The sequence below is a fragment of the Leptodactylus fuscus genome, chromosome 5, assembly GCF_031893055.1.
Source record: "Leptodactylus fuscus isolate aLepFus1 chromosome 5, aLepFus1.hap2, whole genome shotgun sequence".
Lineage (NCBI taxonomy): Eukaryota > Metazoa > Chordata > Amphibia > Anura > Leptodactylidae > Leptodactylus > Leptodactylus fuscus.
In genome coordinates this window covers 149,036,559-149,062,434 of record NC_134269.1, presented here as the reverse complement: position 1 = coordinate 149,062,434, position 25,876 = coordinate 149,036,559, and the positions used below count along the sequence as shown (strand labels likewise).

The window sequence follows — 25,876 nt, the reverse complement described above, 5'->3', positions numbered from 1 at the left end:
CCATCAGACACTAAGTGGCATTCGTCCTAAAGAGGCATCCATGTAAAAAACATATATAGATATGTCTCTCAGCTTTCATAACTTTTAAAATCTTATTTCAGTGTAGCTTTCAAGATCTTATATTTTGTGGGTATGATGTTTTAATCAGTTTTTATTACTTTTTGTTTTCGAGAGGTGAGAAAAACAGTTCTGGCACCTAAAAAAAAGTTTTACTTTTTATCTGTAAAAAAAAAAAAAATATATATGTGACAGCAGCATCTAAGGGATTAAATGGCAAGTATTATTTCTGATTGATAATGATGAAGTGATATCATAAACAAAGGTCCGTGGTACCCCCTCCCCCTGGGGTCATCTGAAGTGACAGGGACTGGAGAATAATAGAAAGAAAGGGAAAGAACTGTACACCATTTTAAATAAGAGCTCTATTCCAGATGAGACTTCACTTGTGTTTTCTTGTCTTCGTATGTACGAAGTATGATGTTTGTAAATATTAAAACGCTTAATTTACTGTGAAATAACCATTTTTTTTTTAAAAAGTTGTACTAAATGGTTAATATGCTAAACATATACTTGCATAGCCTTTAGAAAGGCTATTCCACAAATACTTTTTGTATGTAAATTGACTCAGTTTTTGAATGAGCAAGTTTTTATTGATATGCTAATTAGCCTCCAGCGAGCACCCAGAAGTCTCATCAAGCACTCTCTCTGCTTTATGTAACCCCTCGTTCACATCAGCATTTGGATTCAGTCAGGGGGAGTTTGCATGGGGATCCGCCCCCCGAACGGAATACCAAACATAAGTGCAAAGCGCTGTGCTGTAAATGCGCATGGACACCATAGACTATAATGAGGTCCGTGTGCTTATCAGGTGATGTCCGCAGGAATCGTGGGGACAGGAAAGTAGTTCACAATCTATTTTCCTGCCCACATGATTTATGTGGGCAGCACGCGGCAAGCACATGAACCCCATTATAGTGTATGGGGTCCGTGTGCTTTTACAGCACAGCGCTGGCAATTGTGTTTGTATTCTGTTCAGGGGGTCTCCATGCAGACTCCCCCAGACGGAATACAAAAGCAGATGTGAACCAACCCCAAGAGACACACAGCAGACAGTGTGCGCTGAGACTTCCAGGGTGCATGCTGGAGGCGAATTAGCATGCATATATATTATATATATATATATATATATATATATATATATATATATATAAATAAAACAGGCTCGTTCAAAAACTACTGAGGCGATTTACATACAAAAGCCTGTATGCCTGGAATGGCCTTTCTAAAGGCTATGCAAGTATATGTTTAGTTAAAAATGACTTTTCCCAACGACATCTTTATAAATGCTACAGGAATGAGAGCAGACGTCTATTTCTAGTTTATTTTAAAGTGAACTGCATCAAAATATAATTTGCACTCAGTTGATTGACAAACGCAGAAACATTTTTTTTATATTTACAAAAGTGGAAAATCCCTTTAATTTTTGCAAAAAAAAACAACAAAAAACCATTACAATCAATGCAAATTTCACATTTTCAGTTTGTGACAGGTTTAGACACCAGTATCATCATAATAAATACTTTCAATGTACAACTTTCTGAAAGCTATGCTACGCTGTTTCACTAATCTCTTCTTCCACCACATTCATTTGCTGATACCCAGCACTGCTACGCCCTGCAGGAGGACTAAGTTCTTCCATCTGTCTCTCTTGAGTAATTTCCAATTCCTCAAGTCTTTTTCGTAACATAGAAAGTTCTTTTTGATGCTGTTCTTCCTGCAAATGAAACAAATAACTGAAGATCTGTTCTGCTGTAGCACATTTCACACACAAGTACATGATAATATACAGTGAAACCTTTCAGACAGACATCCAAAACTGTATAAAAAGTTGGTCTTCTATGGGGTGATTTTCTCAAAGAAGATGTTTAATATGGAAAACTGAAAATCCGTCACAAAAATGTTGTCTGGATAAGGGGGTTTTGAAGAGGTTTCAATGTACATTGATTCCTGATACATAATAGAGAATAAAGAAATTGTAATAGCTGCACTACTAATGAAGAATACTAGTTCAGCTCAATACATATCCTAATCCAGCAAGGTTATCTGATGCTTCTAGAGATTACATTTATACTGCTGCAAAGTCTCACTTTGTGGTCACTGGTTACCTGTGCATTCTGAAAAGAGAACACCTCTGGGATCATTGTGGATGACAAGTAACTGCCTGGATTCAAGGATCCCGAAGGCCCAATATTCGGACCGAGTATTAAAGTGCGGAATTCATTATGCCTGCGCTGAAGATCCTTCATTCTTTTCTGAAGACGCACATATTCTTCTTGGGGAATGTTTTGCCTAAAATAACAGCAGATTAAAAACTTGGATTATATATCAGGATGAACGCTAGAACAAGGGACAGTAAAATAACTTGTCATTCTCTATACTCTTATGGAGCCTAATGAGGTCCCATGTTATACTGCACAAGGACTAAAAGGTGCATAATATCAGAAAGTGAAAGCCTGCCAGTGTTTATATATATATAAATTATTTCTTACTTCTGTACTTCACACTACTGAGTTATAGATGATAATTCTTGTTAAACTTTCTGTCTGAGTCAGTTGTGGAGCCCTTTAGGAATGCATAAAAGCATCCGCATCTATGTACACAAATATTTGCTAATCACAATGTTGAAATTAATGTGTAAATATGAAGGTAAATAAAATCTACAAAGTGTTTATGACAACACTACACATAAAAATCAGAAAGGGACATGATGTCAGAATATCTCAGGGAAGCTTGAAACCACAGGTCCAAAGTCTCCCATATACTGGTGTATACCAACATAACTTTCAGAAATATAATATGTACATTTTACTGACATGAGGCAATTTCTCATGGGTTGTCTGCAGCAGGGGGAAGCTCTCCAGGGAGGGGCATGTAATGAGAAGTGTGGGGCTTCTTCCCAGTAATTACAAGCCCTGAAAAAAGCCAAGTGAGGATGAAACTCGAGTGCCATGGACTATAGTATTATTCGATGCCAGAAATTTTCATTGCTATGTATACTTAAAGGGGTTGGCCACTTTCAGACCAATATTAACAAACAAATGTACAATAAAAAGATATACAATTTTCCAATATACTTTCTTTATCAATTCCTCACGGTTTTCTAGATCTCTGCTTGCTGTCACTCATTCTGTTACTTCTGGAGGATAAAACTCTGACCATGGTCATGTGATTTACGGTCCATGGTCATGTGACTTGCACACAGGTGTACAGCTGATTACCAGGCAGATGTCTGATTACTGTGCTGTGACTGTAACGAGCGGCACCTGTGTGAGCATCACATGACCATGGACCGTAAATCACATGACTATGGACCGTAAATCACATGACCATGGTCAGCGTTTTATCCTCTAGAAGTAACAGAATGAATGACAGCAAGCAGAGATCTAGAAAACCGTGAGGAATTGATACAGAAAGTATATTGGAAAATTGTATATCTTTTTATTGTACATTTGTTTGTCCATATTGGTCTGAAAGTGGCCAACCCCTTTAAGATGAACCTGTATCATTTTAATGGTTGAAGACTGTGCTACTCTTTTTCCATATATGAACAGAAATACATAATGTGGAGACTCTGACTGGATAGCAGAGGAGCCATTGTATCTGGCTGATGGAAAGACCAACTCTCTATGCCCTGCTGTTTTCCTCATTCAAGCTGACAGAGCTGTTAAAGGAAATTCTAAATAGAACCGCTGCCCAGGAGAGCCCAGCCTTACTGAAGTGATGTACAGAAGTGTTAATGTCAGGCCTGAAGACTCTATTATCGTTCTCTTGATCAAAGGATTTAGTTCTATATATGGCTGCTACAGCACAGACAAGAAATCCACTCACCTATTCAATACAGATTTCTCAGTCTCAAGTTCCTCTTTCTTTGCTTCCAAGAGTTCTATTTTTTCTTTAAATTTCCTGCATCTTTTGTCATGTATATTCTTTCTCTGCATAACAAATAAAGGAGTCACAATCATAAATGACAAGAATATTGGATCATGCAAATATTAAAAAGCAGAGATATTGTAAAATACACTAGAACAGACCACACTTTTTTTTTTTTTTTTAATGTAGATTGTGAGCTCCACATAGAGCTCACAATGTACATTTTTCCCTATCATTATGTCTTTTTTGGAATATGGGATGGAAATCCATGCAAACACGGGGAGAACATACAAACTCCTTGCAGATGGTTTTATGCCCTTGGCGGGATTTGAACACCAGGAATCCAGCGCTGCAAGGCTGCAGTTCTAACCACTGAGCCACCGTGTGGCCCCCTCAGACCACACATCTTGTTACCATAAAAATTCTTTAAGACAGAATGTGAACATTCAGAAATGGCAAAACTTTCTGTGACCGTCTCATACATGTGAATGGAGTTTATCCAAGCACATGTTGCAGACAATACCATTTGGCTAAACATGGAACATACTTTCGCCCACTAATTTTCTACAAAATGAGCCTCAAGTGAACATACACTAACCAACAAAAAAAAAAAAAGAAGCACACTGATTTGTGAAGAAATACTGCATGTTACAGTACGTCTTAGACCTTATAGGATTACTTATTTCATAATAGTTGTCAATAGCTTTTGACTGATCAGACACATTAGGTGACCACTAGAGATGAGCGAGTACTGTTCGGATCAGCCGATCCGAAGCAGCACGCACGCATTGAAATGAATGGAAGCACCTGGTACTTCCGCTTTGACGCTGGCCGGCCGCTTAACCCCCCGCGTGCCGGCTACGTCCATTCATTTCAATGCGTGCGTGCTGTTCGGATCAGCTGATCCGAACAGTACTCGCTCATCTCTAGTGACCACTAAAGATGAACGAGTACTATTCGAAACGGCCATTTAGAATATTACGCACTCATAGGAATGAATGGAAGTGGCCCCCTGCGTGCCGGCTGCGTCCATTCATTCCTATTCAATAAAAGTACAAGAACAGTATGGTGGGCTATTGTTCAGTTTATATTACACATTATTTGACATGATTGGCATGGAGGTAAAGTCCTGCCGGGATCTGGAAGCATATATAGGCATCTGAAATCTCTCACAGCCCCAAAATATTTTTCATCAGAGCAATTCTGACAATTGTAATTCAATCTTTAGATGTAGGACAGCAGAATAGTGAATACGCCATCTACCTTCTTTTGGGCCTCAGCTGCTCTTTGTATCTTCTCTTTCAGCTGCTTATATTTCTCTTGTAGCTGAGACAGCTCCTCCTGTAAGATGTGCTTTTCCTGTAGCCATTCTACCTGGTGGCCTTCTAATTCTCTACACAAAAGAAGAGAAAACAAAATGACCAGTCAGGGCTCGTTCACATCTGCGTTGCCCTTTCCGTTCTGCAGGTTTCCGTTTCCTGCATAAAACAGAGCAGGAGACGGAAACCTGCAGGAGTCTCTCTCACCCATTCATTTGAATGGGTGAGAGAGATGTCCGGCCGTGAGCGGCAGTGAGCGTTTTGCGCTCTCCACCGCGAAACCGGGTTTTATAATCCGGACACAGAGTCGGACATGCAGTACTCTGTGTCCGGATTAAAAAATCCGGTTTCGCGGCGGAGAGCATAAAACGCTCATCGCCGCTCACGGCCGGACCCGGTCTGTGCTTTGCGTCTTCTGGCATGCAGAAGACGGAAAGCACAGAACGGAAAGTAGAACGCAGGTGTGAACCTAGCGTAAGAAATATCTGCAAACTTCTTTATTAATATTTGGCTTTTTTTTCTTACAGAGATAAGACACAATAGTGAAAATAATGAATTTCATTTCTTTTCTGCCCAACCACAAGGAAAATGAAACATTTCCCAATGAAACACTTCCCATTGGGCTGCATTAATTATTCATGGACATTATGAGTCTTCCAGAGTGAAATCTGCTCTTATAGTCACTCTCCATTCATGCCGTAAACATAGACACCACTTTTTTGACTCAAAAATCCCTCATATGACATGTGAAAGTTTGTTGTTTACTAAACTATACAACCAATTTATCTGACATTATTACCAGATTTCATGTAAAAAACAAACAAAAAAACAACGCGCTTGAAGTCCAATCTCAGATATTAATCCCTTAAAGAGGACCTTTCATCAGATCGGGAACATGCAGTTTTATATACTGCTGGAAAGCTGACAGTGCGCTGAATTCAGCGTACTATCGGCTTTCCCGATATGTGCCCGGTGTAAAGTGCTATCGGTCCTGGGACCGTAGGGCTTTACAGTCAGAAGGGCGTTTCTGACACTTAGCCAGGGACACCCTTCTGCCCAGCAGCGCCTATCGCGCTGTGCTCTAAGACTGGTGAGGAACATCCCCTCCCCTCCTGATAATACTCGTCTATGGACGAGCACTGTGAGCAGAGGGAGGGCCTTCTGACTGGAAAGCCCTACAATACCGGGACCGATAGCGCTTTACACCGGACACAGATCGGGAAAGCCGACAGTGCGCTGAATTCAGCGCATTGTCAGCTTTCCAGCAGTATATAGAACTGCATGTGCCCAATCTGATGAAAGGTCTTCTTTAAACACAAGCAAAAAGTAAAACTGACTCTGTTTTTAACTCCCAACCTGCCAAAAGCCATATTTTTTTCCAGTCCACAGGGTCACACAATAGCTTACGGTTTGTGGGACAAATTGTACTTTGTAATGACACCATTCTACAAACTGTACAATCTACTGGGAAGTTTTGAAAAAAAATTCTGAATGAGTTTCACAGTGTGGTAATGTGGACAGTGTGGTAATGTGGACATGTTACCTGTATTCTGTGGGTGAGTACAATCACAGTGATGTCAAATATACCGTATTTTTCGGACTATAAGACTCACTTTTTCCCCCAAAATTTGGGGGGAAAAGAAGGGTGCGTCTCATAGTCCGAATGTGGCGCCTGGCACCCACCGTAATAGAGAGGCGGATGCCGGCAAGGGATAGACGCCGGGGCCTGAGACATTGCTGCGCTCCTCTGCCCTGCATGAAGCCAGCAGCGGTGATGCTATTCCGCTCCTCCGTCCCCCTGCCGCTGGCTTCATGCAGGGCAGAGGAGCGCAGCGATGTCTCAGGCCCCGGCACCTGTGATGGCGTCTATCCCTCGCCGGCATCCGCCTCTCTAGTACAGCGGATGCCGGGTCTGTAGTCTGTATCGGCGGCCCCTTCTCCCCCGGGGCCGGTCCCCACCAGCCCCGTACCTGTGAAGTTGCAGGCCGGCTCCTGCGCGGCGATATCGCAAGAGCCGACCTGTTCGGGTGACAGCCGGGAGCCTAATGAGGCTCCCAGGCCTGTCACTGCTATATTAGTATTGCGGCTGGGTCTATGACCAGCCGTAATACTAATAGACAGAATGTCCCATAGACGGCAATACAGTTGTATTGCCATCTATGGGACTTGCAATCAAGTGACTTCAGGTTCAAGCCCCTCGGGGGTGGGGGGGGAATAAAATAGTAAAAAAAAAAAAAAAAAAAAACCTTTAAAAATATATAATAAAAATATGAAAAATAAAAGTTCTAAATCACCTCCTGTCCCTAGAATATATATATAAAAGTAGAAAATCATATATCATAAACCACCGGGTTTTTTTTCAATACAAGGTGATCTAAGCAATAGATATTCCCCAAAATGGTATAACTAAAAAGTACTTCTGGCCCCGCAAAAAAAAACACTCTATGCGTCCCCGTACAGCTGCAGGGTCACCTGTCAATGTGGCCTTGCAGCTGTTGCAAAACTACAACTCCCATATATTAAATATTTTACCATTTTTTGCTTCCAAATTTTTTTCCCCTATTTTCCTCCTCTAAAACCTTATATAGTCTTATAGTCCAGTGCGTCTTATAGTCCGAAAAATACGGTACATAATGTTTGTAAAGTTTTGATAATTTTTAAAAAATGACAGTTTGCAAAAAAAAAAAAAAAGGGTATCACTATGTTGTGACACCTGTAACTTTCTCATATTTACAAGAATGGAACAGGGTATGCTGTTTTTTATGCTGGACAATATGTTTTTATTGATGCCATTTTTTGAAGTTCTGATGTTTTGATCACTTTTTACTCAATTTTTTTTCTTTTTAGGAAGAAAAAAAAAACAAAACAAAAAAAAAAAAAAAAAAACAACGCCACTTGGCTAGTTAGATTTTTAAACCCACTATATCGTACGGGATAAATATTTTAATAGTTATTTCTATATGTGATCTAGGGAAATGGTGGAGATTTGAACTTTTGAGTACTTTTAAAAACTTTTTTTTTTTTCTTCTTTTACAGTCAAGACCCCCTGAGGTCTGATTGCTCATACTATTCACTGAAATACTAAAGTATTGCAGTGAATACTAAAATTCATTCACGTCTATTACTGTGGTAATAACAAGCCTGGGAGCCTTTAATAGGCTCCCGGCTGTCATGGCAACCATTCATCGCCCTCTGATGACATTCTGGAAGGCAGCAATCAGTCAAAGATGGCAGCACTTTAAACACCGCAGTCGCGTTTAACCATGGCATCTAACGTGTTAACATCTGCAATTGGTGTCAGCACCAATCGCAACTATTAGCGGTGAGTGCTGGTTGTATTATACAGCTGGCATCCACTATGTATGGAGACAGCTCTCAGCTCCTAAACCCATAGGAACTTCTGGTAAATTGTACACAGTTATACCAGCCAACCCAAAATAGAAAAATGGAACTAAGCTTACCTTTCTGCATCCTGTTGGGCTTTTTCTGCCTGGCTTCTAGCGCAACGATTTTCCTGTTTCAGTTGTTCCACCAGGTCCCGGAGTTTTTCATTAGCACATAATAAATTGTTTTCTGACTCGGACAGTGACAGTACCTGAGTTTTTAAGTCACTAATGTCCTGCAAGTAAAAGTAAATGATCAACAAAGCGAACACATTTATAGCAAGACTGATGTCTAAATTTAGCTATGTAATAAATTCCCGTAACCTATCTGTAGGTTTTAATTTATTGAAAGTTCTAAGACAAAAGGAGACTACAGCATCGAAATATCAAATCTGTGTGATATCTGACCATTTGTTAGGGTGAAGCTACTTCACTGGGCCCATGGGAAATGGCAGAGATTGCATATGGATGATATCCGTGTGATCTCATTAGTTTCCTGTAGTGAGCCTGGGTCAGAAAACTGACAGGAACACGACCAGTCCTGAGTTCTTCCACTGGCTCACGAACCTGTGATAATGCAATGGTGTGTGTATGGGGCCATAAAAAATAATGGAACAGTGTGTAAGGAGTCTGAAGCTAAGGTCCCACATGATGTCCCGCAGCAAAATAAAATAAAAAAAAACGCTGCAGGAAAAAGTGTGGCGGCAATGAAACGCGGTTCTTCCCGCAGCAATTTAGACAGAAAATTTGCAGAGTTTTCCTCTGCGGACTTTCTGTTACAATTATACCTATAGGGAAACTGCTGGCATTTCCATGGGTATAATTGACATGCTTTGACTTCCAAAACTGCGCCAGTTTTGGAAATTGCGGAGTGTCCACACTACCAGTTTTTTTTCCACAAAGTGGGCATGGGATTCACTAGGTCCCACAGGACATAAACGCCACGATTTTTCCTACGGCATTTCCGCTACGGACTAATTGCGGTGTTTACATACCATGGGGCCCTGGCCTAAGGGAACTTTCCCACTTTGGTCAGTAAACTGCACCAGTATTTGTAAGCAATGACCAAAACTGGCTACCACAGAGGAAAAAGTACGAGGCCTCCTATATTGTGTTTTGGAGCCCAAATCTGTATTACAAAAACTGGTGCAAAATATTGACTAAAATATTTGCCGTATAAAAGTGGTCTTACATGATTGTGGGAGCTTTACAATAGGTTGTTTCCAAAACTAATATACAGAACCCACTGTCAGTGTTAAAATAATCCCCCTTGTGAAATACAACTTAAAAGGGCAATTCCCTTTAATCTTTGATCTCAAAGCTGATCTCTTCTACGTATAGAATCATAGTTACCCGTTTTAAGTCTACTTCTTCAAGTTTCTCTTTCTTAATTTGCTCTGCATAGGCCACTTGCTGTTGTAATTTTGACCTGATTTGAGCAATGGAAAATAAAATACAATGTCAAAACAATTATCCAACCAGCCATACGGCCTAAATGTAGCACATGACCATCATCAGAATACAGAGCACCATTCTTCAGCTTGGAAAGGTTATATAATATAGATGGACACAGGTAAAGCATGGAATGGAAAAGTGAAAGCGCAGAGCTGGGAATGGAATAGACACACAGTACAAGGAACTTCTCAGAAAACCTGATCTCCACTGCTAGCATTTACATTATGAAAGGGGATATCTTTTTTTCTTCAACTCAGTTCATTTACCTCTCATGAGCGTGAGCCTATACCGATGGGAGAGTGTGCAGGGTGAAACTGCTGCAACTCATACGTGATTCTCTAGGTACAAATACCACGCAAGTGCAGTGAAGTCTGCAGGCAGGATGATATAGAATAGGAGTTGGGCCTACTGAATATATAATCAATTATTCATTCTTGGAATAGCAGTTATTACTAGCGATTTCTGTATGCACAGTTCATACAGCTAAGAGTGGAAAGAGTCAATTAGCACCACCCACTTGTCTCTTGGCTTATTCTGGGCATATAGTCAAGTACATACTGAATGTGACATTGAAACTGCATATGTGAGTGAGTAAAGCCAAAAAGAAAATACGTCACTAGGAAATAAGTGTGTCAAAGATTTTAATATTGATTTGTAGAAGACTTTCCATCTAGTTATTGCTTTCAGCAGCATCAAAGCTGACTCTTCTCATACCACATATCATGTGCACCATGTTAAAGCTACCTAACCTTAAACTCAAAAGCTCTCTTCTAGCAGACTCCTCTGCTATCTGTGCAATACGCAGCTTTTCTTCCAGCTGACTGATTTCTGAATGCTTATGTTGCTCTTGCGCCTCTTTATACTTTTCTAGTTCAGCTATTCGGTTTTCCATTTCAAGCCTAAAAGGAAAAACAGCCTTTGTGAATGAAAAAGCTACAAAACCAATAAGATGCAGTAAAGAAAATACTCATCAAATATTTACAACCTACCTTTCATCTTGCATTGTGGCAATTTGTTGAAATCCCGCTTCTTTAACTGCCTGAACCTTACGTATTAACTCTCTTTCCTTTTCGGCCAGTAAATCTTTCTGCTGCTCCATTGATGCTTTCAGGATTTCATTTTCAGTCTCTAGTGCTAGAGATTCAAAACATGCTGAAATAACTAATGCTCTAAAGCCACCATATAAACTATATACAAATACACATAACGGAAATGAACACGAATTTTGATCAACTATTTTCTTCACAACGCAAACATACAATAGTATCCTTATAGTATATACATCTTTTATCAACTTCAAAAATAAGTCTCACATCTGTGTCGAGCTCTCCATCATTGACTATAATGGGGTCTGTCTGGTGTCCGTAGTTTTCATACTGAAGGTGGTGGAGAGAAAAGTCCTCAATGTAGGACTTCTCTCTGCTGATTTTTGGCAGTTTCTGCATCAGAGACTCTGCTGCAGATATGAACTTAGCCAGTGTGCAAAAAACCCTGAAAATCAGGGGGCCACGGGGTGGCTCAGTGGTTAGCACTGCAGCCTTGCAGCTCTGGGCCCTGGTGTTCAAATCTGCAAGGAGTTTGTATGTTCTCCCTGTGTTTGCGTGGATTTCCATCCCATATTCCAAAAAGACATACTGATAGGGGGGAAAAAAAATGTACATTGTGAGCTCTATTTGGGGCTCACAATCTACATTAAAAAACAAAAGACAAAAAAAACCTTAAAATCTGCCACACCATTATCATTATCAGGGGGCAACACAGTGGCTCAGTGGTTAGCACTGCAGCCTTGCAGTGCTGGAGTCCTGGGTTCGAATCCCACCAGGAACAACATCTGCAAGGAGTTTGTATGTTCTCCCCGTATTTGCGTGGATTTCCTCCCATTCTACAAAGACAATGATAAAATAAGACTAAGACTAAATAAATTAAAAAAAAAGTCTACCATTATCAGGCCTGTGTAGAAGAGTATATTCACCAGTTTCAGAAGAAAACTGACACAAGTGCAAAAACAGTACTATACTATAAATAAGCAACAGAAAAATAAGAAATTAGGAATAGCAAAAGATTAAATAGACTTTTTTTTTCCAATTACCATCAAGTTGACTTTGAATCTTGTCTTTGTCTTTTTCAGCATCATTCTTCATCCTGGCAGCTTCTAATTTTATATTGTCCATTTCAATTTTCTGGGAATGTTTGAGCTCATCAATCTAACGTGAAATATTAAAGAAATAAAAGAAAAATTGAAAAATATTAAAAACCAGTACCCGAGGGTTCTCATACAATTATTTTTCTTTGCATTACTGAAACATTGTTTTTTTCTACTAAATGATGAATAGTCAATACCTGCACATCTATCTATCGATCTATCTATCTATCTCCTATATATTTTTTTTTTTCAATTTACAGACACGCACAATTAAATTAAAAAAAATTTAAAAAATGCTGCAACTGTATTGCCTGGAATTTTGCCTCTATGGGCCAGTTCAGATATCCACTCTGTAAGGCTTTATTCACGTCAGTGATTTGCAGTATACCTCCTTTCTGTGTAGTTTCCAGTCCTAGCTTTGGCTTACAATCCTGGATCAAAACACTGATGTCTGAATAAAAGCAGAGCACTGCTTCTGATCTGTCCATTTCAAGTCATTCATAGGTTATATGTACAGTGGTTCAACAAAATATGGTGGCCTCTGTAGGAGAAATGGCTGGATCCTAAGCCATGGGGAATGGCCAATGGCAGACACAACCCATTATGGGTTCTTGGTGATGTGTCAACCACTTTAGGCTTTAGTTGCCTTTGGTACTATATAAGCAATCCACAGGTAACACTTACTTTACTAGTGAGAGAATGAATCTCTCTCTCAGCCTTGTGCAGCTTCTTGTTTAGGTGGTCATTTTGTTCTGTGGCCGCCTGCAGCTCACTTTCCAAACGTTCATGCTGCAGTTTTAAAGATTGCTTTTCAGCCTATAAAAAGTAAAGGACATGATAAAATGTATAAAAAAAAGTAAAAAAATTTTTTTTTTAATATATATATATATATATATATATATATATATATATATATATATATATATATATGTTTCTCTAGAGAATACCGTTCCTGCTGCTATACTGGTGCCGTATAACGAAATGTCTGTAGTAAATAATATTACATTGAAACCAGCTTCTATATTTAAGCTTTGTATGTTCAAGATGAGTTTTCTAATATGAAAACGAAGGTGCATATATCACAAAATCATGCTATTAGTTCCAAAGTGATCACATTTACTAAACATGGCTTGTAACTCTGAAGGATGTGCCTTATCTGTGTAGATTTCATTGGATGCTTTGTAATAGTTTATTTCCCCTGCAGCTTCTGTAAACACTGTACAGAAAATAACTCCAACCTCAAGGGATCGGAGAGCTGCTTGAGTCTCAGTCATCTGTCGCACTTGTATCCTCTGGACGTTTTCCGCTTGTGCTCCATAATGCTCTCTTTCTGCTCGCAGCTCTTTCACCTCAGCTTTCAAATCTTCCACTTTCTGGCATAATAAGACTTTCTCCCCCAGCAGAGCCTCTAAATGTTTGGTATCTCTTGAGGAATCAATACTTAGTATCTGACCATGAAGCTCTTCTTTAGCTTTTTCAAGTTGTGAAATCTACAAGATGAAAAGTATCAAAAAAAGTGAACATCAATGTAAATATTCCACTATGCTAGATATTCTTTTTTAATAAGCTCCATACACACTAAAACAATAAGACTAAACAGCGATCACTTAAAGAGGACCTTTCACCACCATCTTCATTTCTTCTCATCCCTTAACAGACCCAGTTGCATAAATTCTGGCATAGTTGGCACATTTTTTTCCTCTACCACCACCCAGCAATTATTGCAGTTAGTTATGGTTACAACTAGGCTCCTATCTCAGACAGGAGCAGGCAAGGAAGTGACACTGAGCTCTGACACTGTCCAATCAGAGGCAGACAGTACAGACCCACATTAGCATATTAGGCAAGTAAACCATTTGCTTGGTAAGAGTGGAGGCTAGGCAAAAATTCCAGTGGAACTTAATAATGCGCAGCTCCATATCGTTCCAGATCCGGCGACTGTCCCAGATAGCTTACAGTTTGTCCTGCTATGCCCCTGAAGTGTTTTGCTGTTAAACTTTGTAGGGTAGGGTAAATGCTAAATGGTAGGGTAATGGTAGAGGTTAAAACCTAGTGGGCTAAGGGCTCATTCACACGGGCACAGAAGGGGCAGATTATGGCGCGTAATCCAAGTCATAATGCACCCCCTCACAATGGTGGTGTATGGAGACCGCAAGCGTTCTTTTTTACGCTAGCGGCATGTTACTGCTAGTGGAAAAAGGAAGTGAGCCGCCCTTTCTTCAGGCGAAATCCGCGGCTTGACAAGGGTCGGCCCATTCATTTGAACCTACTACGGAGGGGGAAGTCGTGACAGTCGTGGCAGGCGGATTTTGGCCCAAGAGTGACGCGGCTCCCCGCGTCACTCTCGGTGCCAAAATCCGCCCCCCGTGTGAATGGGGCCTAAGGGAGACTTGGCGATGATCATATGATCAGACTCTTATGTGGGCAGAGCCATTCTGGATACTACAGGACGGTGTGAGCGTTACACAGAAATTGCTGGGAGGAGACTGATAGAACGTAAGGAGGAGAGAAGATACAGCATAGGAGAGCAAGTGGGGGGAACTGGGGCAGATGTAGGGGGCAATTAAACTGAAGGCAGATGAAGGGGTACAATTAAGCTGAAGGCAGATTCCTTTAACCCAGGGCAGACAAAGGAGAACATTAAACTGGGGACAGATGGAGGAGTGGACATTAAACTGGAAGGGCAGATGGAGGGTGACATTAAACTAGGGGCAACTGGAGGAGGACATTAAACATTAAACTGTGGGGGATATCTTGAGAGGAACATGTCTGCCTCTAGTTGCTCCCAGTTTAATGTCCCCCTCCAACAACTCCCACTGTTTGTCCCATAACAGGACTTGAAATCGAGATCTCAGATCCCCAGTTCAAAGTATTTTGCAGAAGAGAAGAAAAGAGAAAAATAAATAAAGAGAAGAAGAGAAGAGAAAAATAAATAAATAAATAAATGCCAAACTGGTCAGGGGAACAGCGCCAAATGATGTATGGCATTTAGCATTTGTACTTGGTGATAATGGAATAGTATTAGTGCAGTCCACAAGGTTCTGCATGCCAATGAAATGTGATGGCAAATTTACACTGTTTAATTGGCTTTTGGCTCTTCTTGCACTTTTAAAACACTAACTAGACACTAGAAAAATAAAATATTACCTGAGCTTCAAATCTGATCTTTTGTTCTTCTAACATTACATGTTGTTCTTCCCTCTGGTGTTCAAGCTGAGATGAAAGAATACCATTTTCATATCGAAGTTTGTTGTACTCTCCTCTGTATTTTTCAACTTCCTGCAATGATAAAGGTCATAATTATTCAAGATGGATGAATAAAAACCATCTCAGAAGCCTACAAATGTAAGGTCATACCAAATTGTATCTGCAACATGAAATTTGTTTATTTTGCTACCCACCCATGACAATTTGCTATTTGTCAAAATGGAAAGCTACTTCATAAAAAGTGTTCTGTCCAAGAGTCCCTGCAGACTGACAAATCAAAGCAGATATAATCCTCTTTATATAGATATGCAAATCTGCCTCAAGAGCATATTTGTCTACAGATGGATACAATTGCTCTAGATGTCCTTTACAATTGCTCCCCAATCGACCCTTTAGTAATGAATGACATTTTATAGCTTCTGCAGGTGTCACACTATTCAGTAAATAAAGCTGTCAAATTTGTCCAATCCCAGATGCACTTGAGGCAGATTTGTATATTCATAAAAAGATGATTATTTCTGCACAGCTTCATTGTTTTTTTTTTTGCCACAAAAGTATGTTTCTGTTCCTATTAAAGGCCTCTACACAACCTTATTATTGGTTTGGGAAGCATTTTAGAACAAAGACTCCCTATAATATGACCCTGAACTTTGTAATACCAGCATTAGCCTTTTACTGCAATCTCGCTCTCTGATGATGAACACACTGCTAATCATATCCCTCTGAAAGGGATTTCTACAAAACAGAAGTAGTCGGTGAACATGGTGACAGCCAACGGTACACAACAGGGATGCCCACCGTACCCTTTGACTCCTTCATAAATAGCTGACAACGATGAACAGTCAGAAGCAATTAGTAGTAGTAGATGAGGTTGGATAAAGACATTAGTCCATCAAGTCCAACCTATAACCCTACAATCCCTATTGTGTTGTTCTAGTCTTCTAATTTATTAAAAAGCTAGCTATTGAATTCATATGACAGCAAATATGCTACAAACTCTGCATATAATCAATAATTGTATAACATAATTAATGATTTTCATTTTGAAGCTGAGATTGGTAACTTTGTTCTAACTCCATGAAAAATTGGCCCCAACCCAAATTCCATAGCCCTGGCCGCAGTGACATATATCACAGCTCTCTGGAGACAGACAATTACTCCATCGATTGTCATGTGGCTTGGTCACTGAAGGGTAACAGAGGGCACGTTTCGAACCATCCTGGCATTATTGGATAACCTTTCACGGCTCTTAAAGAGGATCTTTCATGGATTTGGGCACATGCGGTGTTATATACCGCTGAATTCAGCGCACTGTTGGCTTTCCCGATCTGTGCCCCGGGTGAAGAGCTATCGGTGCCAGTACTGTAGCTCTTCACATTCAGAAGGGCGTTTCTAACACTCTGTTAGGAACGCCCTTCTGCACAGCAGCGCCTATAGCGCTGTACAGTGTGAGCGGGGAGGAACGCCCCCTCCCCTCCTGATAATACTTGTCTATGGACGAGCACTGTGAGCAGAGGGAGGGGGCGTTCCTCCCCGCTCACACTGTACAGAGCGATAGGCGCTGCTGTGGAGAAGGACGTTCTTGACAGACTGTTAGAAACACCCTTCTGATTGTGAAGAGCTACAGTACCGGCACCGATAGCTCTTCACCTGGAGCACAGATCGGGAAAGCCGACAATGCGCTGAATTCAGCACACTGTTGGCTTTCGAGCGGTATATAACACAGCATGTGCCCAAATCCATGAAAGGTCCTCTTTACGGCGAGGACTCTCAATAGAGCCTGAATGATGGACTCCTGACTCTCTTGGTCGGAGACTTACCCTACATGTGAGACCCTCTTGTGAGCATTTACATGGAATTTGTGAGCATATTGTGCTTTTTTTTTTCTCCTTCTCAACTCTCTTCTTCCTTCTTCTCTACCCTCTTCCCATATACTCCCTATTCATTTTTCTCTTTGTCTATCCACGACAAGGTGAGCTCTGTGATCTATAAGTTTATATGACTTGTAGAATAAACTAACAGAACTTCTAGGAGACCCAGGGAAAGTTCTGATTTCCACACCTACACAAGACAATAGAAAGCTCCACTCCTGTGTGTATACATAGAAATTTTGATTCTGACTTAAATCTATCATACACTCACCGGCCACTTTATTAGGTACACCATGCTAGTAACGGGTTGGACCCCCTTTTGCCTTCAGAACTGCCTCAATTCTTCGTGGCATAGATTCAACAAGGTGCTGAGAGATTTTGGTCCATATTGTCACGATGGCATCACACAGTTGCCGCAGATTTGTCGGCTGCACATCCCTGATGCGAATCTCCCGTTCCACCACATCCCAAAGATGCTCTATTGGATTGAGATCTGGTGACTGTGGAGGCCATTGGAGTACAGTGAACTCATTGTCATGTTCAAGAAACCAGTCTGAGATGATTCCAGCTTTATGACATGGCGCATTATCCTGCTGAAAGTAGCCATCAGATGTTGGGTACATTGTGGTCATAAAGGGATGGACATGGTCAGCAACAATACTCAGGTAGGCTTTGGCGTTGCAACGATGCTCAATTGGTACCAAGGGGCCCAAAGAGTGCCAAGAAAATATTCCCCACACCATGACACCACCACCACCAGCCTGAACCGTTGATACAAGGCAGGATGGATCCATGCTTTCATGTTGTTGACGCCAAATTCTGACCCTACCATCCGAATGTCGCAGCAGAAATCGAGACTCATCAGACCAGGCAACGTTTTTCCAATCTTCAATTGTCCAATTTCGATGAGCTTGTGCAAATTGTAGCCTCAGTTTCCTGTTCTTAGCTGAAAGGAGTGGCACCCGGTGTGGTCTTCTGCTGCTGTAGCCCATCTGCCTCAAAGTTCGACGTACTGTGCGTTCAGAGATGCTCTTCTGGCTACCTTGGTTGTAACGGGTGGCTATTTGAGTTACTGTTGCCTTTCTATCAGCTCGAACCAGTCTGGCCATTCTCCTCTGACCTCTGGCATCAACAACGCATTTCCGCCCACAGAACTGCCACTCACTGGATGTTTTTTCTTTTTCGGACCGTTCTCTGTAAACCCTAGAGATGGTTGTGCGTGAAAATCCCAGTAGATCAGCAGTTTCTGAAATACTCAGACCAGCCCTTCTGGCACCAACAACCATGCCACGTTCAAAGGCACTCAAATCACCTTTCTTCCCCATACTGATGCTCGGTTTGAACTGCAGGAGATTGTCTTGACCATGTCTACATGCCTAAATGCACTGAGTTGCCGCCATGTGATTGGCTGATTAGAAATTAAGTGTTAACGAACAGTTGGACAGGTGTACCTAATAAAGTGGCCGGTGAGTGTATATCATATCATGTATCCTACTTTCAAATAGTCGCTTAAAATCACCTCATAGCTTCACTTTTTTTTTTTTTACAGAGACTGACCTGTGTCTAGAACCTCACGATACAGTAACTTAATAAAAACAATCAGCATCTCCCCTTAAAGAGGTTCTCCCATCTCAGTGTTTCAGAAGCTTTGCCTGAAGCGTCTTCTGCTCACTTCCTGTATTTCTCTCCCCTCTCCTCCCTCTTGCTGAACCAAACACACAACACTTATGCAGGTCAGATAACATGCAGATGCTTGTACAGAATGGACTAAGTGTTATCTATGTATTTACATAGAGAGATAAAAGACTTGAACGATTGTCCTGCCGGCAAGAGAAGTGAGTGACGTCACTTGTCCTATAGGTCCGTGGTTATAGCAACGCTGTGTAAACAATGGGAGGACTAAGGTCACATATCAGGCAAACAAAGCAGAATTTCTAAAGCAATATATTTAGGAAAAGTCTTCAATTTACATAAGCTACCAGTATAGATAGGATCTTTGAGATGGGACAACCCCTTTAACCGTGGAAAAAAAAAATACAAAGGAAAAACATGACATTAACCTTGAAAAGATATGGCTGGAAATACAGGATATAAGGATACAGATAAGTAAGCATAGCAGAGCTGCACATACGTCATTGAGCTTTCTAATGTGTTCCCGCATTGGAGCTTCTACTTCTTGCTGTATTTGAATTTTCAGCAGCTCAAGTCTCTGAGGTGACAGCACCTTGAATGAAAAGAGAGGATCAGGTTATATAACTGTAGCATCAAAGGTCCTAGGAGTGGATGCACAGAAATTACTAGATTTGATGTTACTAGTTATCTATCTATATGCACACTGAGAGGTAGCAGTAAGTCATATCTACTATCTATCTGAGTGTGAAAAAAGGAGACTTTTCATGGAAAAAACACATGGGGTGGAGTAATTTATATTCAGCATATCCTACGCAGTCTCAATCTCCCTGACTAAGGTGAGGCTGCCTGATTTATCAGGAGGCTCTGGCCTCTCATGTGCCAAGAGTGATCTAGATTTATAGATTTTATGTATAAAACTCATGCTAGTTTCTAAGATAAGTTATGATAAATTTGTTTGTTGGGCCACATCTCTGCAAGAATGGACTTTGCATCAAACATGCTCCATAGTTAAACCCTTCTAGACCAGAAACCTGTCGTAAATGGGTTAATACATTTCCCCATTGTGATTCCACACTGTGAGCCGTGTTTTTATCTAAAGTACAGTAGTATTCCCTTTACAGTAATATGATATATATTTTTTCAAAGTTCCTTGAGCTCTGCCATTTTAGTTGCCATGACAGCCAAGTGATGTGATGATAAATGGTCTCAAAAGACCCAGAAGCATCAGCTGGATGTTATCTATAATAAACAAGGGTATATTTAAATTAAAAAAATACATAAATAATATCAAAAGGGGACAATTTCATGAAATGTACAGGATTAAAGCAGATCTGTTAGCTGAATATACTTTTCCGATGTAAGGGCAACATATTACAGCTACAGGGCCATACCACTTTACACCACAAGAAAAATTAATGAGGAGAGCGGGCACCACCATTACCGGTTTCTCAGGGCATTGACTGACAGGCTGCTGTATACTTGTACATACACAGCAGTGTGTCAGTCACTGCCCTGAGGGCTGGAGAGGGGCAGAGAGAGGATTCACTTTAAGAATTTAGTGGACACATACAGTAAGGGCTTATTCACATGTCTGAATTTTGCAGACACGTGATGTCTGTTTAGATCACGGACTGCATTGCACCCATTGATTTTAGTGGGTACATGCACATGTCTGTATGGTCCATGGAAACAGAGGAGAGACCTGTTCTATATCGTTGTCCCTTTTGTGAACCATGGATCTCTACTAAAGTCTGTGGGTCGTGAAAAATCACAGAAGAGGTGGACGCCATCTGTGTGTTGTCCCTGTTTCCACCAGACCCAGAGACATAACAGGAAAAAAAAAAAAAAAACACAAACATAGAATGTGAAATACATATCAAACACAGACAACTCTAAAATAAGCAATGCACTGTTTGTGATTATCAGGGACATCATGTATCCGCTAAAAACAGATTCTTGAATCAGACCTATATATGTATGAGTGAAAGACCATTATTTTAATGCTCCTATTAGTCAAATGGCACTTTGTGTACAGTTTTGGCTACTAGGAATACAGAGCTGCATCTGAAATATATTGCTCCGGAGGATACGCTTTTTGCCTCATATGAATGAGATCCAAATTTGTTGTCCAAATGAACTATAAAAAAATGAAAAAGACGCCAAACAAAATGCCTTACTTGCAACTTCAGCTCTTCCACTTCTCTTGTTTTATCTAAAAGTTCCCCTCGTAGTTCTGCAAGTAACAGTTGAAGTTTTTCCTGTAAATTCTGGTTATCTGCTGACAGCTGTTTACATTCATTTTGAGATCTCATGAAGTCAGCCTGTAGTCTGGGGGAACAAGATTAGGAATATTCACAATGCCAAGGAAGCAAAAAGAAAATCCATTAAAATAAATAAATAAATAAATAAATAAATAAATAAATAAATAAATAAATAGGAGAAATTTACTCTTGGACCATTGGACTTTCATCTGACCTTTAGAATTACTGTATACTGAGCCCGCAGTGTAGACCTGTACCATGTATGCCATGCACCAGGTTACAGCAGGAAACAATGAGGAGCTAGGATCTTACCTGGAATGCTCTGCTTTCAGGGTTTCATAGTTGGTCCTGTGGTTTTCACATCTCATCTTTTCACTGATTAAAAGTTTATGCAGCTCAGTGTCAGTCATATGGGCAGTAGTGCTGCCACTTAGCTGGGGTGGCAACCCAGGAATGGACTCCATCTTGTCAACTGCAGGACAGGAGACCTGCTACTATGTCATACGCCACAGAACAAAGGCTTGTGAATTGTCTCTTTTCTCACATCATCTCCCACAGGAGATGTACCTCTGTACCTAGAAGGTAAAGGGAGGGGAGGGGAAAAAAAAAAAAAAAATCACCACAACAATTATAGCATACATACGCTTTTTCTTCTAGAAAGATAGCCATGCTTATGCACACATTGATCTTTACCAAGTACACTTGTTCTCATAACTGGCATGCCATGGATGTGCGTGCTGTAGAATCACTATAGCCACATTCACACAGTATTCTGCTCTTCTGCTCAGTATTTTGCTTCAGTATTTGGAAGCCCAAACCAGGAGTAGATCCCAAAAAAACTGAAAAGGGTACAAATCTTTCAATTACACTCTTTCTTTCTGTAGGTTCCACTTCTGGATTTGGTTTACAAACAACGATGGAAAATAGTGATCATAATACTGTTGTGTAAATGATGCCAAATCATATATGGTTATACTGACAGAAATACCTCCATAGACAAACAAATCAATATAACCATTACCCCAAGGTCTCTGTTATGCTTTACTGACAGCTTTAGGACGATTCACACAGAATCCATAGCATTAGTCTGCATGCTGCAGTGTTGTACTATCTACAGCTTCTTCATACAGAACTGTAAGGATGCACACCTAATGTATTTGTATTGCACCCTGAAAAATCCTTCAAACATGCACCTCCATAACAAGAGGAATTTTTATGTACCCAACTTTGCATATTACCTACAGTAGCACAATTTCCCATTATACTTTCTGTATCAATTCCTCACAGTTTTCTAGATCTCTGCTTGCTGTCATTCATTCTTCTTATTCCTAGTGGATAAAAATCATTCCATGGTCATGTGATCTACAGTCCACGATCATGTGATGAGCACACAGGTGCACAGCTGGTTACCAGCAGGGCCATTTTAACACAATGGTGGGCCCTCCACTCCACCACCAAGAAATACCTGACCTGCACAAATTATAAGGCCCCCACATAGGATAAGGTTACTTAGTGGCTCTCACAGTATAATGGCTCCCTTGTGGCCCCACACAATATGACCTCTATAATGTGCCCATATCAGATTGCCCCCCACAGATTCTTGTCATGTCCCCCCCCTCCACCCTCTGTTGCCTCCACTGTATCACGCCCTCCTCAGGTTGCTCCCATAGTATCATGTCCCCCCACACTGACAAGCCCACCTTAGGTTGCCCGCACAGTATCATGTTCTCGCTCCAGGTTGCCCCCACAATATTATGTCCTCTCATACTGACATGTCCCTCTCAGATAGCTCCCATAGTATCACGTCCTCACCCCAGGCTGCCCCCCACAGTATCAAGTCCTCCCACCCCCCAGGTTGTCCTCATAGTATCATTCTCCCCTTTCCTTCCAGTATCAGGTCCTTACCCTAGGTTGCACCCACAGTTCATGTCTTCTACCCCCCCCCCCAGGTTGCCCCCATAGTGTCATGCCCACCCCGGGTTGTCTCCACAGTTTCGTGTCCCTCACTGTATATAGCAAAAAAAAAAAAAAAACCTTAATACTCACCTCTACCCGTTCCTCTATTCACCTCTCTCTCTGGTCCCAGAGTCTTCTAGGAGCAACAGGCACAATTTAAGTGACGTCACTACATCGTGCCTTCTGCTCCCAAAACGCGGTCAGCAAAGAAAGCAGCCGGGTGGTGAAGCAGGGAGCCGACAGCACCCTAATTCATCACTGACTTCAACTCATCGGTGTCCAAAGGACGCCAATGAGTTGGGTTAGCTTGCACCCACTGCCGTAGACAGCAGGACAGTAAATGTAGGTCTGTCCTGCTGTCCCCCCTCCCCCCCATCATAGGACCCAGTGTAAGTGCACCGTTGGCGCTATGGTTAAAGCGGCCCTGGTTACCAGGCCGATATCTGATTACTGTACTGTAAATATAACAAGATGTGTACATCACATGACCATGGACTGATTTTTGTCCACCAGAAGTAAGCAGAATGATTGACAACAAGCGGAGATCTAGAAAAAAAAAAAAAAAAAAAACATGATGCAGAATTGATTTTTTAAAAAAAGTATATTGGAAAATTGTACAAGTTTTTATTATACATGAGTCCCCCTTTGACAACAATAACAAAGGATTAAGTCCCGCCCTTCCTATTTCCGGTCGAAGATCTCTTTCCGGTTTTGAGAGTTTGCCATGTCTAGCAGGGGTATAGGCATACTGTTTCGTGGTTACGACGAGCCTGCTGCAGAACCTCATTTGCTAAATGCTATACAGTATATATATTCATTTGCCGAATGCTATATATATGTATAGCATTCGGCAAATGAACACTGATTCTGCAGCAGGCACGTCCTTGCTACAGGCAGGCAAGAGTTTTTCTCATTGGAATGAATAGTCCAATGTTAGACTCCGCCTCCTCAGACGAGCCTCTGGCAGAACCAGCGTTGATTGGCCAAATCACTGGCAACTGGCCAATCAACGCTGGTCTATTCATTTCAATGAGAAAAAGTCAACTGGTAACAGCATACTTACCTGCTTGTAGCAAGGACGAGCCTGCTACACAATCAGCCTTCATTTGCCGAATGCTATACACTGTATAGCATTCAGAAAATGAGGTTCTGCAGCAGGCTCGTCGTAACCCGAGGACCATACCCTGAAGTACATACCCAGCCCTCGTTAATTCACTAAGGAACAGGAAGTCTTCTTGCCGCCCTTCCATTGCGCATGTGCCAACCGGAAGTTCGCAGGGGGACTCATGTATACAAACAATATCATTGGTGTGAACATGTCAAACATCCTCTAAAGGGGGTTGTCCAGGAATTGGAGCGACCCCGCCAATGTCCATTCAGTCTTATGCAGGCTCTCGTTGCTAAGTCCTGCATCTCAACATGACCAATTAGACAAATCAGTGGCTTCATATGTCAATGATTCCTTACTACTGAGACCACTAATTAATCTCTATGCTCATATAAGGTGCAGGACACTGAACGAACATCAGAGTACCGGGGACAGGAAAGTTTGTTTTTTGTTTTTTTTTTTATTTTAGACCCACCCCCCAGTTACCGCATAGATTGCTCCAATTCCTGGACAACCCCTTTGGGCCGGGGTCCCATGTGGGGGAACCGCCGCAGCAAAAAAACGAAGCTTTTACAATTCCTGCAAAATGGATGGGATCCTAGCAACTCCCATCTACACACTGCAGAAAAATATGCACAGAAAAATGCTGCAATTTCCAAAACCATTGCGTTTTTGGAAATCGCATCATGTCAACATTACCTACAGAAACGCAAGCGGTTTCCCTGTCGGTATAATTGAAGCAGAAAATCTTTCTGTGAAAGGCGCTGCGGGAAAAACTGTGATGTGCTTCCAATGCGTTTTTTCAGAAAACTTGCAGATGAACTTTTCCAGGACATCATGGCTACTGGTAATGTTAACACGCTGGGAGCTGCACTTGCTTGGTTAACAGAGGAATGGCAGGATATAGTGGAGTACGTTTATTTTTTTTCACTCCATGTGATAAACCAGATATTTTGGGAGAAGCATATGCGCTGTTATGTTCTGAGGCCGCCCATACCCAAGAACATGCATGAAGCTATGTCACCAACTCCCCCATACACAATTGGATCACATTAGGTATTGGGGACATAAGGGTTTGCTGTTTTTTTTTATTGTGGGATGAATAGAGCCCCAATGCAGGCAGCCTGGAGGTGACACAGTGCTGAGACTATGGCCTGTAGACATGCAGGTGCAGAACTGGAGCGTCCTGTTACCACAGCAACACCTCATGCTCCAGAGGTCCCTGTCACACGTATACAAAGCAGTGCTGGCAGACAGTGCCCGCCATATACACACTACAATAACACACTGACTTCCAACTTCAGCAATCCAGTCATCCACTCACCGTCTCTTGCTGTCCCTGACAGGAAACACAGGAGCCTGAGGAGGAAAGCTCTGGCAGATTCCTGAGCTAGAAGCGGCTTATTCGGGAAGGAGTTTAAAAATGGCGCCGTAGCTCCTCCCTGCCTCGCCGGCTCCGGTATAGACTGAGCTCTGGATGTGGCAGGACAAGTAGGATCCGCGGGGAAGACATTTCTGATAGGGATAAAACACCAGGGCCAGCAAACAAACATCCGCCTGGAGATGCGCACATGCGCAGTACAGTGCCGGCGGCTGAAGCGGCTGTCGTGT

The 25,876-nt window shown here is 41.4% G+C and overlaps 1 protein-coding gene across 1 annotated transcript; it reads right to left on the bottom strand.

The window, feature by feature from the left end:
• Positions 1-1,504: 1,504 nt before the first annotated feature.
• On the bottom strand, positions 1,505-25,775 carry CEP83 (centrosomal protein 83). The gene is made up of 16 exons (XM_075274469.1): positions 25,590-25,775; positions 21,514-21,776; positions 21,118-21,268; positions 19,440-19,532; positions 15,378-15,509; positions 13,469-13,720; positions 12,915-13,046; positions 12,177-12,291; positions 11,077-11,221; positions 10,837-10,986; positions 9,986-10,061; positions 8,711-8,868; positions 5,194-5,323; positions 3,889-3,992; positions 2,166-2,349; positions 1,505-1,774 (listed from the first exon to the last, which is right to left on the bottom strand). Exons 2-16 carry the CDS (start codon positions 21,663-21,665, stop codon positions 1,610-1,612), a joined length of 2,139 nt encoding a protein of 712 aa, XP_075130570.1. The 5' UTR covers positions 21,666-21,776; positions 25,590-25,775; the 3' UTR covers positions 1,505-1,609.
• Between the last annotated feature and the right edge of the window lie 101 nt (positions 25,776-25,876).

Coding starts and splice junctions, on each gene's coding strand:
- CEP83 (XM_075274469.1), bottom strand. CDS start 21,665: ATGGAGTCCATTCCTGGGTTGCCACCCCAGCTAAGTGGCAGCACTACT. Junction 21,269..21,513: donor CTGAAAGCAGAGCATTCCAG/GTAAGATCCTAG, acceptor TTGTTCCCCCAG/ACTACAGGCTGACTTCATGA. Junction 12,292..12,914: donor TTCATTCTCTCACTAGTAAA/GTAAGTGTTACC, acceptor ATTTCACGTTAG/ATTGATGAGCTCAAACATTC.